General features: G+C 44.9%; 2 protein-coding genes across 2 annotated transcripts; one reads left to right on the plus strand and one right to left on the minus strand.

Moving 5' to 3' along the window:
• The first annotated feature begins 2,487 nt into the window (after positions 1–2,487).
• On the plus strand, positions 2,488–3,718 carry LOC135910919 (uncharacterized). The gene is made up of 2 exons (XM_065442997.1): positions 2,488–2,785; positions 3,223–3,718. The coding sequence occupies exons 1-2, from the start codon at positions 2,577–2,579 to the stop codon at positions 3,716–3,718; spliced, it is 705 nt and encodes a 234-aa protein (XP_065299069.1). The 5' UTR covers positions 2,488–2,576.
• A 96-nt stretch (positions 3,719–3,814) lies between these two features.
• On the minus strand, positions 3,815–5,772 carry LOC139055664 (uncharacterized). Its single transcript, XM_070533192.1, has 2 exons — positions 5,707–5,772; positions 3,815–4,531 (listed from the first exon to the last, which is right to left on the minus strand). Exons 1-2 carry the CDS (start codon positions 5,770–5,772, stop codon positions 3,932–3,934), a joined length of 666 nt encoding a protein of 221 aa, XP_070389293.1. The 3' UTR covers positions 3,815–3,931.
• Positions 5,773–17,619: the final 11,847 nt, after the last annotated feature.

Below are 17,619 nucleotides of genomic sequence, written 5' to 3' on the forward strand. Positions count from 1 at the left end.
TCACACCTCTCACACTGGACGAGGTCCCCACCTTCCTCCTTCGCTTTTCTAGCCGGCCGTCCCATGAATTCTCTTGTCCTACTGTTATTTACCAGTGTAAAAGCGAGGAAAAAATTAACTATAATAATAAAGACCACTGGGAATCTCTAGAAGAATAAAGCGAGCTAGTAAAAATAACCAAACCAATAACAAAAAAAGAAAAGAAAAGACAAAAAAAAACAAAAACAAAAAAAAACGCACACACTTTTAGCCCTAACTAGTAAACCTTTAGTCCTAACTGCTATGTGTTGGCCACGATCTACTTTATCGCCCTACTTTGGCTAAGTGTTCTCCTGGCTTCGCAGTGCTCCAATTCTCTGCAGCCTACGTTACTATGCTCTCCCTATTTCCATTCAGATTTGCCGCCGCTGCAATTAGAAATAAAAATAGAAATAGAACTTAGCTGTCGGCATCCGTCCGTCTCCGGCTCCGGCTCGTGCTACGCTTCCTGCCTCTTCCTACCTCCCAGTGTTTCCAGCACAGAATGAGATGTCTGACAAATTTGGATTACACCGCCGAAGTGGTCGCAGCGCGGTGGCTCTGTGACACCGCTATGCAACACCGGCGTTTCGCTCCTGCAGCTGTAAATACCTGCTGCACGAGCATAGAATGGTTTACAGGCGTCGTGTGTGCGCCCCGTATGGAAAACAATAACACGCCTTTGATTGTTGAAGTTCTGGTGTGAAATTATTTTATGTTAAAGCCAATAGACCCTTTTCCTAATTCAGTCTGGCAACATTGACACAGGAGGCTCCACGTGCTGTTACTCTATTACTGTATGAGTTGTCCGCCATTAGTTGGTCAGTGCGAGTGGTGCGGTGTGTTCGCTGGTCGCTAGGTTGACGCACAGCAGCAGCATGTCGTGGTCCAAGAGCCTCGCTGTCATACCGAAAAGCCTTGATATAAGCAAAATAGAGGCGTATCGCACGTCGAGAAGCGTCGGGAACCGCAATGCACTACGCAGCCACAAGTTCGTCGCAGAAAGCTACGTCCAATGCTCGACGATTGAAACACGTTCATTCACAACGCAGTAAGTATCCTCGCTATAATTTTCTTTTCGCTTGCTTGCTAGCGTTTTTGTTGTTAAACGATACAACGACCGTTCATAAGGCACACAGGCTGATTCACATGCGTTTGCGAAGTGATATGTTGCCGTGCAGAAGGATAACGTGTCGCCCGATATGACAGCTTTAATGAATGCGTTTATGCTGGCGCCAGCAGAAGTTAACTTGTCCTTCTTACTTCGATGCAGTGATTCCACGCTCGTGCGCGTACGTGCTAAGTGCTTCAGGAGCCAAAAGAAGACAGCAACACCATATGCTGTGACCGCCCTGCTGACGCACGATGGTTTTGTGAAAGAGTGTACATGCGAGTGCGCTGCTAGAGAAAACGGCACATGTCACCATGTCATGGGACTGTTGAAAGTCCTTGTGCAATTCTTGATAACGGGTATGCAGAGGCTCTGCCGCAAATGTCATGTACGGAACTGCCACAAATCTGGAGGAGGCCCCGGGGGCACAAAATACAGGCTTCTAGCGTCGACGAAATTGACTGGAGAGCCGCACGGCCAGACGATCTTTCTTACCCGCTCCAATCGCGTCTTTATGAAGCCAGGAAAAGACCGAAGAGTGTAGATGATGTTCAGAAAGCTGCGAGGCAGTTCGCAAGAGAGATGGCTGCACATACTGCGAGTCCACTTCTGGAGCACTGGCAGTCTGCAACGCTAAAGAAAGCAGACAGTTTGTTTGGCGAGACGTGTGAAGGCAGCCTCTTGTGGAGTCAGAAACCACTTGTACCACATGACTTCACCACCTATTTATGCCCAGAAATTCAGGTTGGGGTGACTACAGAGTTGACACCCATGCAGCCAGCATTTTTTCCAGAACCCTTAAACACTGTTGTGTCGTGCGTGGGCCTGCCACCAATGCAGCAGGCTGTAATCGAGGCAAGCACATACATGCATGTAGCATGCCGGCATTTAGCATGGAATAAAGCACAGGAAACATGAGAACCTTGTGCACACCTTTCGCTTCTTTGTCTTCGACCTATGTAGCATACTCTTGCTACGTGCTGCATAACTTGTGTTAACTAACCCACTTCGTCACGTTTATAACGCTTTTGCTTATTAGCAACCAAACATAATATTTACAAAGTTATGTTGACTGTGGTTATGTCTTTCTGTGCGTTAACTCTAACATGTGCTGCACCCTTACACGCAGGCTTTCGTGTGCCATCTGTTGATGTAGCTCACCAGGTTGAACAGACCTCTTGCGAGCAGAGCCTATGCCATACATGTAGCATGGAATGAAGCCAGAAAATGCAATAACATTGTGCACGACTTCCAAGTAATGCCCGTGTGTTTTTCAACGTGTGCTCTTGCTACTCACTATATACCTTACGTATGCTAACTAACCTACATTTTCATAACACTATTTCTTCTGCTTAGCAACCAAACAGTTTTATTAGTTTACAAAACTATGCTGACTCTGTTATGTCCGCTTTCTGGGTGTTAACTCTAACATGTGCTGCACCCTTATATGCAGGCTCTCATGCTATCTGTTGATGAAGCTCGCCAGCTTGAGCAGACCTCTCGCCAGCAGAGCCAAAGTGCGACATGGAAAGCTGCTCGCAAAAACCGCTTGACTGCTTCCAATTTTGGTGTTGCTGTTACACGTGAGAATTGGACAGAGAAAGGCCTGCAGAACCTCACCGCAGACCGAGATATGTCTACAGTCAGGGCCATCCAGTAAGTACGGGTCCAAAAACATTTTCTTGGCCAAGTTAGTTCACAACAAAGTGAAAACTATAGCACAAGAAGACAAAGTGTACAGGCGAGGCACTTCCTTGTTTACATCTGCTATGGATAATCTTGCTTCCAGTGAATCACGGTGGCTACAAGTGATTGGCACTAATGAATGTTATTAGCAGATTACACATGTGCACCTGTTGTCACACATTGATCAAAAACCTTGGAAATGGGAGTAGCTTTGCACACTATTGTCAATCAAGCTTTTAGTCGTGGGTACAGGTTGGTCTTTAATAAATATCATTTTATTAACCTGTGCTCCTCAACATCGTTACAATATTAGCATGTGTATACACACCGTATGTACTGCCTAACGTGGATTGTATCACAGAATGCAAGTAAAAGACAGAACTTGCATCATGGTATTTCTTTTTCAGGTACGGAGTTTCAAGCGAAGCCATGGCTGTTCAAAAATATGAAACAACCCTCCGAACCTTCCGGCACAATATTCAGACCTTCCACTGCGGCCTTATTGTGGATCCCACGTGCCCATGGCTCGGTGCATCGCCTGATCGTGTGGTGTGGGACCCAGAGGAACCGAATCCTCATGGTATGGTCGAAGTTAAGTGCCCATATTCAATGAAAGACTTGAAAATACCAAGCACTCATTGCTCGTGCCTTGTGAAAGATAGCCATGGCACGTACAGGCTAAACCGCACCCACCATTACTATTACCAGGTGCTTGGACAGATGGCCCTTGCAGGGCTTACTTGGGCTGACTTTGTCATGTATGCTCCACAGTTTCTAGTTGTCGAAAGAATTCGATTCATTGAAAGTGAATGGCAGAAATGCAAAAATAGGTTGGACAGCTTTTATTTTTCCACACTTCTGCCGTACTTGGCAAAAACATGCAGTACGAAAAGTGGATGTTGAATTCAAGAGATTACGAAATGAGTGAGCATTTATGTATTTATTAACAAAGTTGTGATACTATTGACAGTGCCTTGTATTCTTTTCTTGTAACGAGTATTGAAGCCATGTGCTCATTGCTTTGGCCATGCTAGCTTGGCAGTCACTGCGAAGGTTATGTAGTACTGAACTGACACCTTGCACATCACTGCAGCAAGATTGTTGCTGCTGCAGATCCTAGGTTGCTATTAAAGGACTTTGAAGATTGCTTAAGAATGCACACAATGCCCAAATTTCATTAATGATCGGTGCAACTGACAGTGGGATGGGCCTGTCGAAAATATGAAATGCCTTAATACGTTGAATGCGCCGCTCGACATGTATTCTGAGACTTGCAATGTCCTCTGTTTGTCTAACTTCTTCTTCAGTAAAGTGCTGTCTCCGAAGGAAAGGGGGAATGTTCAACGCAACTCCTTTTGCACTGAGCAGGTCCTGTATCTTAAAGTCCTTGTCGGCCATTACCGAGTCGCCGGGCTCAAACTCGAGTTTTAAAAACCCGCTTTTTTCTACGAGCTCTTTGTCTGACACAGACCCTGTAAATAATTTTGACAGAAACGTGATCGTTCCATCAGGTGAAATGACAACCAAACCCTTCATTGTATTAGTTGACTTGTAGGTTGAGTAGGTCGCCGACTGAAGGACCAGAGAGCTTGGAACTTCGCATCTCACTTCTGTCGCGTCGATAATGGCTCTTGTTGATGGGTATCGCTCTTTAAAAATGGCTGGCATAGCCTTGTCAACCTTGTCTCTGCTTAGCCAAAGGTCCATCTGGCCAACCTGCAAATCAATAAAGCTGATCCATGTGGTACATATTCTGGATACTGTAGCAATGGATACCCTGAACCTGTAGGCAAGGTCCCTTTCGAAAAGCCCAAGGCGCAACCTGACGAGAACAAGAAAAAGCTCGTCCTTAGCCGTCAGCATGTGCGGCCTCCCTGCATTACTTGATGAACTTGAATAGCTCCTAGACCATACTTTTATATTTTCCCCACACTCACCAGGGTTTATCAAACGGAAGAAGCACATGAATGATTCAAAGTTTGAAAGCCCAGTATAGAAACTAATGTCCTCAGGGCTGTCCTTAAAGCATTCGACAGAAAATTGCCTGCTTTTATGCCGATCAAGCTTTTTGTTTTCCATATTAAGTATTTCATACTCTCTTTGAGCTTTATAAAGCACATCTTTTGCTGACTTCACCTCTTTCGTTCTAATTTCCAAGTCGGTCTCCAGTTGTTGTGTACGCACTTGAAGTAGAGAGAGCTGCGTCTCGAGCTCAGGCACTCGCTCTGCATTTGCTTTCGCAGACTTCACCTCTTCGATCCTACCTTCTAAGTCGCTTTCCAGTTGGTGTATGCGCATTTGGAGCACAGAAAGCTGCTTCTCGAGCTCCAACACTCTAACTGCACATGCACAATCACACACTTCGTGGTCTCGGACGTGGGTCGCACTGGCCGGCTTTGAAACACTTGCACACTCTGTGGCGTCCATAGTTTCAACAGCTGTTGAAGAATCCCGCGACGCGGCGACATCACTACTAGGAGAAAGCGGTGGTTGTGACGCAAACCCGGAGCTGCTAGCCTGGCCGACGGCGGAAAGCAGTTTTACTTTCGCGACACACTGTTGTCGTTCTTTCGGTTTTTTTTCTTGCTGGTGGCTTGGGTTTTTCAAAGGCAAACACGCTCGGCACGGCGTCAACCCGGAGGTAACGCCGATCGCCGACTACATTCGGCAAGTAGCTGTCGGTGGTGAAGTGATTCGAGCACACCTTTGTGTGCTTCGTCACGACAAAAAGCTTTCCTTCATCGCGCTTAATAGCTACAATCCATTTCTTCTTCAGATGCGGATCCTTCGGAAAGCAGAAGAACGACACCTGTAAGACGATAAAAGCGACGTAAGGCGCGCGCATGAGACGCAACAAACAGTAAACGAAATGTATACACACGCATACTTGCCTTCGAGCCATTGTCGTCCAGAACTCCTCGCTGGTTGCAAAGCGGCACGCAGCAATGCACAGGCATGTTACCGAATGCCGAGGAGAACCGGATTCAACGGAAATTCGTCGGGCAGGCAGATGAAAACTTAGGCGCTCAGTATAGTTTTGCTTGCCCGTCCGCTTCGTCAGTGCGCGGAGACGCCGACTTCGCCCAGCTAATGGCGCCGATCTCATACTCGCTGTCGTCCTCAATATGTGGCGCTGAATTCCGAAACCGCCCTATTAACTTATGTTGCTTCCAACGAGTTCGATTTGCCTGTGGCGTCTTTTATTCGCTAACGCCGACGGCTGACGGTAACCGCACATTTAACACGTCGTTTAGCATTTTATGCACTTTTAGACAAAAAGATCTAGAAAAGTTCTTGAGTTAGACATTCTGAATGCGTTTACCAAAACAGACTCTAGTGACACCCGTAGTTGGTTTTGCCGCAGATAGAATATATACTAGCATATTGCAAGTGCTGAGGTTATGTTTAGAAGAAATTCTATTTTCAGTCTTATCATAGACCAAGACGTCTATAGCTGTTTGTAGCCGTTTCAAGAAGTTTTTAAGAGGTTCTGTGTTTCGTGGGTGTAGACAATCGTTGCCTAAGCCGTCCCTTTCCAGAATATCCCACAAGATGTTGCGGTCTACGATTGTCATACGCACCTGTAATATCTAAAAAGGCGACATAACGGTCTGCTTTTTACTCTTGATATTTCAATACACTGAGTAAGAAAAAATAAGTTATCATCCAAGCAAACGTCTACCTATGCTGAAGCCATACTGAAGTTCTCCCAAAATGCTATTATTCTCTGCTTATATGCTTCTTTAGCTCGGGCCAAACTCCGACGCGGCCTATTCAAATACATGTAAAAACGCAAAAACGTTTTTCTGAGATAACCCCTGGACCGATTTTAATGAAATTTGTTGCATTTGAGAGAAAACGTTAAATTCTAGTGACTGTTGGAAGTGGAATTTTGATTTAGGGCTTGAATTTTGTTAAAAGGATTTTCAAAAATTCAGACGTTTGAAAAAAATAGAAGCACGAAGTTTACAAACTAATAGCTCTGCATCAAAAACAGATATCGCGATTCTGTAAACGGCATCCATTAGACCATTCAAAGCGGACAAATTTGTTATGTCAGTTTACATCTTACGTGAATTTGTTACGTTGTTTACGAGGGTTCTGCAAAAGCTTTATTTACACATTTCCCCATTTTTTGAGGTTCATGTGTAACATACCAATTTTGTCCGCTTTAGATGTGCTATCAGGTACAATTCACAGAATTGCGATATCATTTTTTCTTGCTGAATTACGGAGTTGTAAACTTGATAGTTTTGCTTTCTGAAAATTTGCGATATTTCCCAAATTTTTATAAAAATTGATGACCTAAATCGAAAATTCGAAACCAACAGTCACTAGATTTTAAATTTTTCTTTTAAATGCAGCAAGCCTCGTCAAATTTGGTGCAGTGGTTGCCTAGAAAAACGAATTCTCCTTTTACATGTATTTAGATAGGAGCACCCGAGCTAAAGCTTCCTCTTAATTTGATTGCCTGCATTGCCAGCCTGCATACCGATGTAATGGTCAACGTTCGCTATAGGTGTGAATTCTATCTTTCCCCCCCTTACCTTTATAAATTCATACTTTGTCGCTGCGGTATTCTTGTAACTGTCTGGTATGCTTCTACCTTTTAAAGTTTTTTCCACTGCTTTTACCAGCTGGACCTTCCTTATTTAATTTTTGGTCCTAGTCCATTAATCAGCATAACGGGAATGTCGCCTAGCCCTGTGGCTGTGCGTTTAGGAATTTTCTCTTCGGCTTTCTTCCAGTTGAAATTTGTCAGCACCAGCTCCTTTTCCACCTGAGTGTCTTTCATGCTCTTTTTTTTCTTCAATTACAACCTCGTCATTGCCTTGGAAAGATTCGGCTGTTATTTTTCGGATGTAATTTATTATTGCCGATTCCCTTTCCAGTTTGTTTCCATCTTCGTCTAGCTTATGTTGTATTGTTTTCGGCTTCCTGCTTAATAATTTTATGTGGTTCCAAAATATTCTAGGTGCGTGGCCTTCTTTTTCTCATGTATTTCTGACAACCAACGTTCACTTACCTTTTATCTTTGCTTGCACCAGCTGTATTTGAACCATATAGACTTTTTCTCCCGGTATAATTCCCATTTACTAGCTGGCTACTTCATTCTGCGGCAACTGCGCCTTCTTCAATTGCCTGCCTGTGCTCTCGGAATGCGTTCTGTCGTTCGACGATCGCTTAATTCTCATATCTACCTGTTCCACAAGGTTTCCGGTTTCTATTCTCCTTTTCAACTAGCATGTTATTTCTGGCGTTATTACACTTGGAAGCTCACTATATTCCCACTGTTTACTTGGCCATTTGGCAAGTTCTTCCTCGACTCTAGCAACTATATTTGTTATTTGTTCAGCGTTCAAATTTGGACTGGCCATTTTGCACGCCTTGCTCTCTTTCCCTATCCCATTTTCAAAATTATACGTTTACGGCAACTCCCTATGTTGTTATACCCTTCCTCCCATCAATGACTATTTCTCTCAACTTATCATGAATTCCTTCTTTTATCAGACACTATAATCAATGGTTAATTGCCAGTTTCCCACTTCCCACGTGATTTGCCCTTCACACTTAGGCCCTGTATTAACGATAACGAGGTTATGTTGCCCACAAATGACTTCCCATTGTTGTGGGTATAGCCATCTAAATCCTGTATGTAGGCATTCATGTCAGGATAATTTCAGCGTCATTCCTGAAATCCTTAATATCGCCACTTATGCATTCCACTAACTCTTCATTCGTCTCTGTGCAATTATTTCCGGTCACGGAGGAAGTTTCCTTCCTCCATGTTTCCGGTCCACAAATACTGCACGCCCAGCCAGGCCCCGTACACTCTCAAGTTCAACAAATGGCCACAGAGGGCGAAAAATCAATCGAGGCGCGTTTCAGCGTAAGCGCGCAAGTGGAGCTACTGTAATTTGGTCGAATACTTTAATTTGTGCTTTCTCTGCTAGGGGCGCTGAACATGCTGAATTTTTTACTTTACACAAACCATTGACATAAACAATCGAGGCGTCTAAGGACATTTTGTTACCTCAGGCAAATAGGCAGTTGATTTTTTTTTTAATTTGATTGTTGAAGCTGCTGTTTAGTCATAGCGTCAAGGTTTTTGTACTTGATTAACCACCGACAGCCGACAGCCTATTGGTATCGATGTGTTTCCTGGCCGTTGGCGTTCGAATACTGCGGCGGTAAAACCGGTAAAACATTTTCGAAAGCATGCTGGTTTCGTAGACTTCCTGTAAAGAGGTCTACTCTTGGCACAAAATAGTGCCTCATTTTGTTTAGGCATTGATTACTATAATGAATGCGGCGGAGGATGAGGGAGTACGCTTGAAGGTACGTTTTTATGCCGTTGATCTCCATAACACCGTAAGTACGCAAACCGATGTCGCAGAACACCCGATGCATCATTATTGCGTGTTCTCCGTCATCGCTTGTTTGCTCTACGCCTACTAATTCTTCATTTCTTCAAGTTTTGTACCCTCCTTTTGTTCTTGTTCTCTTGTGCTTCACTTACAGTATGTCGTTCCGTCAGCTGTAATGCGCATTTGCAAAACCAATACGTTTGATAAGACGCAGTGGTTATTAGCGTGTGCAAATCCCCGTTTCCGGATGGATGGGTGGATGGATGTTATGAGCGTCCCCTTTGGAACGGGGCGGTGGCTTGCGCCACCAAGCTCTTGCTACTATGCTGCCTAATATCCTACCTAGGTTAACCAATGAAAAAAAAACACTATGAACTACCACGTCCAAATTTTCTGATACCCTATTGCGAACTGTGCTTTTGTACGTCTCTGTCCTTTGTCGTTTCCCTACTTTTCTTCCACCAATCCTCCAATCGCCTCTTACTGATGTCTATTGCGGACCTGTTTGCTTTACCACTGCTCCCGCTGAACCCAAGGGCTTCAAGGAGGCCAGTGGTGCCTAAATCGACCGCTGGATAGACGTCTTCACATTCTAATAAAATATGCTCCGTCGTTTCCCTAGCTTTACCGCAGCAAGCACATGCTTCTTCTTCCTTCTTATATCTCGCTTTATATGTGCGTGTTCTAAGGCATCCCGATCTCGCTTCGAAAAGTAATGAGCTACCCTTTGAGTTATCATAAATGGTTTCTTTCCTAATTTCGTTTTTTCCCCTTAAGTAGTTACTCATGGCAGGTTTCTTTTCCATTGCCGCCACCCATGAGATTAATTCAGCCTCTCTGACTTTCCGCTTGACCTTCTTTGTTGCTGTGTTGCCCACCCCACAGGCCGCATACTTGCTGGTAAGCTTCCTAGTTCTTTTCCTCCACTTTGAATCAATGTTTTGCCTTTACAGATACCTGAACACTCTCCCAGCCCATTTACTTTCCTCCATATTCCTCAGCCGTTCTTCATACTCAATTTTACTGCGAGCTTCCCTCACTTCAAAACTAGTCCAGCCCATATCCCCTTGCACAGCTTCATTTGTAGTCTTCCCGTGAGCGCCCAATGTGAGGCGACCCACTGACCTTTGGTTCCCGTCGAGTCCTGATTGTACCCCTGATTTAAAGCAAACAACCGCATTTCCAAAAGTAAGTCCTGGAACCATTACCCCTTTCCACATACCTCGGAGGACCTCGTACCTATTGTATCCCCATAGCGCTCTGTGCTTCATTATGACTGCATTTCTCTTCCCCTTGACTGTTATGGTTTATTCCTGTGTTTCCATATATCCGTTACCTTCGTTTATCCATATACCAAGGTATTTATACCAAGGTATTTATATTCTGTTACCCGAGGTATTTCTTGGCGCTGTATCTCCACTGTCTGTTCACTGTTTTCATATTGAATACAATAACACCTGATTTTCTAACACTAAATTTCAAACCTAAATTGTTGCCTTCCTGTGCACAGATATTAGCCAGACGTTGCAAATCACTTTGCTTGTTTGCAAGCAACACAATGTCGTCCGCATAAAATAAACCTGGGAGTTGCTGCTCTATTACTGTACCTGCCTGTTTGTATGAGAGATTAAACCCGATATTACTTCCTTCTAGCGCCCTCTCCATCCTCACCATGTACATCATAAACAGCAGCGGGGATAAAGGGCACCCCTGCCTCAGTCCCTTGTTGATATGAACTTTCTCCGCGCTCCTCATCCCTTCCCATTCAACGCAAACAGTATTTTCTAGGTAAATCTCTCTCAAAAGCTGTATACAATCGTTACCTAAGCCTTCCCCTTCCAGAATATCCCACAAAATGCTGCGGTCTACGTTGTCGTATGCTCCTGTAATATCTAAAAAGGCCACATACAACGGTCTGCTTTTGATATTTCAATACACTGAGTAAGAACAAACAAGTTATCATCCAAACGCCTACCTATTCTAAAGCCATTCTGAAGCTCTCCCAAGATGCCATTATTTTCTGCCCATGCTTTCGGATGGATGGATGGATGTTATGAGCGTCCCCTTTGGAACGGGGCGGTACTTGCGCCACCAAGCTCTTGCTACTATGCTGTCTAATATCCTACCTAGGTTAACCAATGAAAAAAAAAACACTATGAACTACCACGTCCAAATTTTCTGATACCCTATTGCGAACTGTGCTTTTGTACGTCTCCGTCCTTTGTCGTTTCCCTTCTTTTCTTCCACCAATCCTCCAATCGCCTCTTGCTGATGTCTATTGCGGACCTGTTTGCTTTACCACTGCTCTCGCTGAACCCAAGGGCTTCAAGGAGGCCAGTGGTGCCTAAATCGACCACTGGATAGACGTCTTCACATTCTAATAAGATATGCTCCGTCGTTTCCCTAGCTTTACCGCAGCAAGCACATGCTTCTTCTTCCTTCTTATATCTCGCTTTATAGGTGCGTGTTCTAAGGCATCCCGATCTCGCTTCGAAAAGTAATGAGCTTCCCTTTGAGTTATCATAAATGGTTTCTTTCCTAATTTCGTTTTTCCCCTTAAGTAGTTACTCATGGCAGGTTTCTTTTCCATTGCCGCCACCCATGAGATTAATTCAGCCTCTCTGACTTTCCGCTTGACCTTCTTTGTTGCTGTGTTGCCCACCCCACAGGCCGCATACTTGCTGGTAAGCTTCCTAGTTCCTTTCCTCCACTGTGAATCAATGTTTTGCCTGTACAGATACCTGAACACTCTCCCAGCCCATTTACTTTCCTCCATATTCCTCAGCCGTTCTTCATACTCAATTTCACTGCGAGCTTCCCTCACTTCAAAACTAGTCCAGCCCATATCCCCTTGCACAGCTTCATTTGTAGTCTTCCCGTGAGCGCCCAATGCGAGGCGACCCACTGACCTTTGGTTCCCGTCGAGTCCTGATTGTACCCCTGATTTCCTGTTTCCGGATGGATGGATGGATGGATGATTGTGGCTCAACCCTTTGAATCGGGCGGCGGCGACGCGCGCCACCTAGCCTTTAATCGTTCTATATGCATGCATACCTATGTATTTACTCCTTTACTTCTGCGTTGATATTGTCCACCAATCAGATAGCCTCCGTTTAGTTATTTCTACCTGTTCAAAGTCTATTCTACTTTCACTGTCTTTAAAACCCAAGGCTTTGAATAGTTCCCCGTTAGATTCAACTGCAGGGTGAAGTTGTTTACAAGCAAGTATCAGGTCTTCCGCCGTTTCCTCCTCCTCTCTACACGCCTCGCATACCAAATCTATCTCCTGATATCTGGCTCGGTACGTTTTAGTCCTCAGTACACCTGTCCTGGCTTCGAACAACAATGAGCTTCCCTTAGAGTTATCGTAAATATTTTCTTTGGCTATTTCTTGCTTAAACGTCCTGTATGTCTCCAATGCCGATTTGGATTGCATCTCTGTACTCCACATACCCCTCTCTGCCTCCTTAACCTTTTTCTTGACAGATGATTCCTTACTTGTTCCCCCGCTACTGCCCAAGTATTTGCTTGTCAATTTTCTAGTTCGCTTCCTCCACCTCGTGTCAACATTCCTCGTGTATAAGTAACTGAAAACCTTCCTAGCCCACCGAATTTCCCCCATTTTTCTCAATCGCTCCTCAAAGGCTATCTTGCTACTAGCCTCTCTGCCCTCGAAAGAAGACCATCCCAGATCCCCCTGCACTCCAAGATTTGGTGTCTTGCCATGTGCTCCCAGAGCGAGCCTACCCACCCCACGTTGCCTAATTTCCAACTGTTGCCGGGTCTCTGTTCTAATACATAGAACCGCATTGGCAAAAGTCAGGCCTGGTACCATTACCCCGTTCCATATCCCTCGTACTACCTCGTACCTATTGTAGTTCCACAGTGCCCTACTCTTCATAATCGCTGCACTTCTGTTACCTTTAGTCGTTAGATATTTTTCGTACTCTGTCAGATACTCAATGTCATTATTTATCCACACCCCAAGGTACTTGTATTTATCGACTATCTCCAGCGTGGCCTCCTGTATCTTATGCTCGCCGCAACTGTTATCATTAAAAATCATGACTGCTGATTTTTCTTTGCTAAACTTCAAGCCTAATCTGTCTCCTTCTGTACCACATATGTCCATTAATTCCTGCAGATCTTCTGCATTGTCAGCCATTAATACAATATCATCCGCGTACATCAGTCCTGGTAATGACTGTTCAATCAATTTTCCTTGCTTGAGAAATGATAGGTTGAAGCCGAGTCCGCTTTGCTGTATTTTGGCCTCTAGACCTTGTAGGTACAGCATAAACATCAGAGGCGACAATGGGCACCCCTGCCTAAGCCCCCGGCGAATCATTACAGGCTCCGAAACCTGCTTTTCCCATTGTATAATCACCCGGTTACCTTTATAGATATCTTTTAAGAAATTGGTTACTCCATCTTGCACTCCTAAAGTTTCCAGAATGCCCCACAAGCCCTCTTGAAGTACACTGTCATAGGCTCCCTTGATGTCCAAAAAAGCCAGCCATAGGGGTCTGTGTTCCTTTTCAGCTATTTCAATGCACTGTGTTAGCGAGAACAGATTGTCTTCTAGCCTCCTATGCTTCCGGAACCCATTTTGTAGCTCTCCAAGTACCCCCTCGTTCTCTACCCATGCCTGCAGTCTGTCCTTTATAATCTGCATAACCACCCTGTAAACCACTGACGTCACTGTTATAGGCCGGTAGTTATTTATGTCAGCTTTGTCCCCCTTTCCCTTATATATCATTCTCATCCTACTTAGCCTCCATTCGTCAGGTACTTTACCATCCACTAGCATTTTGCTCACCACCTCCCTCAATGCTTTCTTAGATTTCGGGCCCAATTTCTTTATTAACATAATTGGAATACCATCGGGGCCTGCCGATGTGCTACTTGGTACCCTCTTCTCCGCCCTTTCCCACTCTTTTTGTCCAAGCGAAAGCAGTGGGTTGACCGGGCTATCCCTCTCCGACGTACTGCATGTACCATTTGTCTGTTTTGTAAATTTTTCCCTCATCATGGTTCCTATATGCTCCATTGCCCCCTCTCCTTCTAACCGAGTACCTTGAGCTGTTACTATATACCTCTGCTCTAGGCTTGTCCTATTACCCAAGGAGTTCAGATGTTGCCAGAATTTCCTAGCTGCCTGTTTATCTTTTTATCGCTTATTTTTGACAGCCATTGGGACCCTTTTGTCTTGATTTTCTCGTTGATCAAATAAGATGCTTCCCTTTTACATTTTATGTAGTTTACCCATTTCCTCTCTACTTCTGCTTCAGGTTCTCCCTTACTTTTGGAATACCTGTGTTCCCTGGAGGCTTCCTGACGTTTTTTTATGGCCTTCTTAACCTCTTCATCCCACCAGCTCTTGAGTTTTCGTATCCCTTGCCTTGTTTTCCTGACTCGCGCCTTACCTAGCTCACGCTCAAATAGTCTCATTAACTTTGGGTAAGTCCAATCAGTTTCAGTACCCTCTGATATTTCCTCTTCAATTTGTTTGGCCGCTATTTCCACTTCGTCTTCTGAGTAAAAAATCACATCTGGCGTTTCCTCGCGCGTCGTTCGTGTTTTAGTTTCCCTCTTAAAACTCAACTTCGTTTCCTGTTGTACAGCGCCACCGGTGGTCGCATACTTTAGTTCACGACGCCACCGCTACGCTTATTTCCGTAGCACTGTGGAAGGTACAGTTTCCCTTCTCTAAGTTTGTATAGGTGTTCTGTGGCCCAGCCAAGTGTTTTGCCACTCATTGCACTGATAATTACTAGAGAAGGTCAACAGTGAGAGGATTGAAATCCGCTGGTTTCCTGCACATCTGGGTGTAGTGGACGGAGCTCGGAGAAACCTCAATGAGGTGGCAAATGAAGCAGCACGAGGACTTTCTAGCCGTGCTCTTCAAGACCGAGCAACTTACACTTCTTATTTGAAGTAGTAGCTTAGCGCAAATAAAACCACGAACACAAGGAAGACAGACAAGGACAAGCGCTTGTCCTTGTCTGCCTTCCTTGTGTCTGTAGCAAACGTAATGTGACCGCTTGGGCTCTGCAAAGCTTACCGTGTGGCAATGGGTATTCCCTTCTGCTTAAATAATAATGCTTCGTGATTTCGTTATATGTTAATAATCGATCCCTGTGTTCCCCGGGTGAAGCGTAAGTTAGTAGAGTTGACTGTTGGGCTAGTTGGTCGTCCATATTTGAAGTAGTAGCTTAGCGCAAATAAAACCACGAACACAAGGAAGACAGACAAGGCCTTGTCTGTCTTCCTTGTGTTCGTGGTTTTATTTGCGCTAAGCTACTACTTCAAATATGGACGACCAACTAGCCCAACAGTCAACTCTACTAACTTACGCTTCACCCGGGGAACACAGGGATCGATTATTAACATATAACGAAATCACGAAGCATTATTATTTAAGCAGAAGGGAATACCCATTGCCACACGGTAAGCTTTGCAGAGCCCAATCGGTCACATTACGTTTGCTACAGACTAGAACATACCCAAATCCATATTTTATTAAAGGGCCCCTGAAACGGTTCGGACAAATTTTGTAGGCGCGTAGGGTACAGCTTAAGTAGAACATTCGCACCACAATTTAAGTGAAGCGTTACGTATTAATGGAGCCGCAAGCGATTAGAAGTTACCTTCCTCCCTAGCTATGCTTTTCCTCCTCAACTCGCTCGCCGAGCGAGCGGCGCTAAGCTCCGCCTTCACTGATTCAGCGTCACGATGCGACGTCACATCATTCACTTCCGGTTGTTTAGGAGCACGCCCCCTCCCACGCGAGACCTCTCCGCTAGCCGCTTGGCCGTCGACCGAGAGCTATCGAAGCAGCGTGCGTTGCGAGCATTCTGTCGTAGCGCCGAACGTGTCCGGTACTCCGCTAAAAACAGGCAAGCTGGTCATTTCGGCAAATGACTGGAGGCATAAACTCAAGCTGATGAAGGAACTTTAGCGTAGACGTACGTGAGCAGCCTGATCGGTCTGCACGGTCCAGACACTTGCTGGCGCAGCGCTTAACCAGTCCAACAAAGCGCTAATATTGCTCTAACCAAGTGTAAAGCATTTTAAACATTTATAAATCAACGTGTTGATGATTACACTCCTGCGAAAAATACACACCAGCAGCAAAGAATACACTTCGTTGCTGCTACTGTGTATGGTTGAGCTCTGTGCCACCAGATGGCTGCACCGTGCAGACCGTTCACATTTGCCCTTCTGCTCATCTCGTGGCTCATCCCGGCACAGTCAAGCGGCTAGACCCTGTCCCCTTGCGCTTGCGTTTACCCTAATACTGGACTCGCGGTTTGCAGGTCGCTAGGTTTGCAGTCCACAAGGCAACAAAGTCGAATCATAGCGCTCGCGAAAACAGAAACCGACACTGACGGCGGAGCTCTCGTCAAATACAGAGCACGTTGTAACACAAGCAGACGACACTTGCTGTGTGCCGGAAGTGCTTAAGTGTACTGAAAAACTGTTCTTGTGCATTCTCTTTGTTATTTTCTTGTTATAAAAACAAATTAACTAACATTCAAACTATTACGAACGTCATTTGTTTACCATAAAGTTGGAAAAATTATCGACCACGTGCCCTGGTCAGCCAATCAGATAGCTCGCCCATGTGACGTAATATTGGGTTATTTGCATCATATGGGTAGGGGCGGCTTAAAATTCCGCCGCGCAGTGCGCTGCGATCGGCAGCGATGTGTATTTTTAAAACCTTATAATAAATTACACGCTTTACGCAGAGCACTTAGATGCATCAATTAATGATCAGAAGAACCTACTCTAACGACTCAGTACGTTTGTAGAAAATCGCCAAAATCGTTTCAGGGTCCCTTTCTACAAACGTACTGAGTCGTTAGAGTAGGTTCTTCTGATCATTAATTGATGCATCTAAGTGCTCTGCGTAAAGCGTGTAATTTATTATAAGGTTTTAAAAATACACATCGCTGCCGATCGCAGCGCACTGCGCGGCGGAATTTTAAGCCGCCCCTACCCATATGATGCAAATAACCCATATTACGTCACATGGGCGAGCTATCTGATTGGCTGACCAGGGCGCGTGGTCGATAATTTTTCCAACTTTATGGTAAACAAATGACGTTCGTAATAGTTCGAATGTTAGTTAATTTGTTTTTGTAAAAAGAAAATAACCCGAAGAGAATACACAAGAATAGTTTTTTAGTACACTTCAGCACTTCCGGCATACAGCAAGTGTCGTCTGCTTGTGTTACAACGTACTCCATTTTGACGAGAGCTCCGCGGTCAGAGTCGGTCTCAGTCTTTTCGCGAGCACTATGATTCGACTTTGTTGCTTTGTGGACTGCAAACCTAGCGACCTGCAAATCGCGAGTCCAGTATTAGGGCAAACGAAAGCGCAAGGGGACAGGGTCTGGCCGCTTGACTGTGCCGGGATGAGCCACGAGA

The sequence above is a fragment of the Dermacentor albipictus genome, chromosome 2 (genome assembly GCF_038994185.2).
Source record: "Dermacentor albipictus isolate Rhodes 1998 colony chromosome 2, USDA_Dalb.pri_finalv2, whole genome shotgun sequence".
Classification (NCBI taxonomy): Eukaryota; Metazoa; Arthropoda; class Arachnida; order Ixodida; family Ixodidae; genus Dermacentor; species Dermacentor albipictus.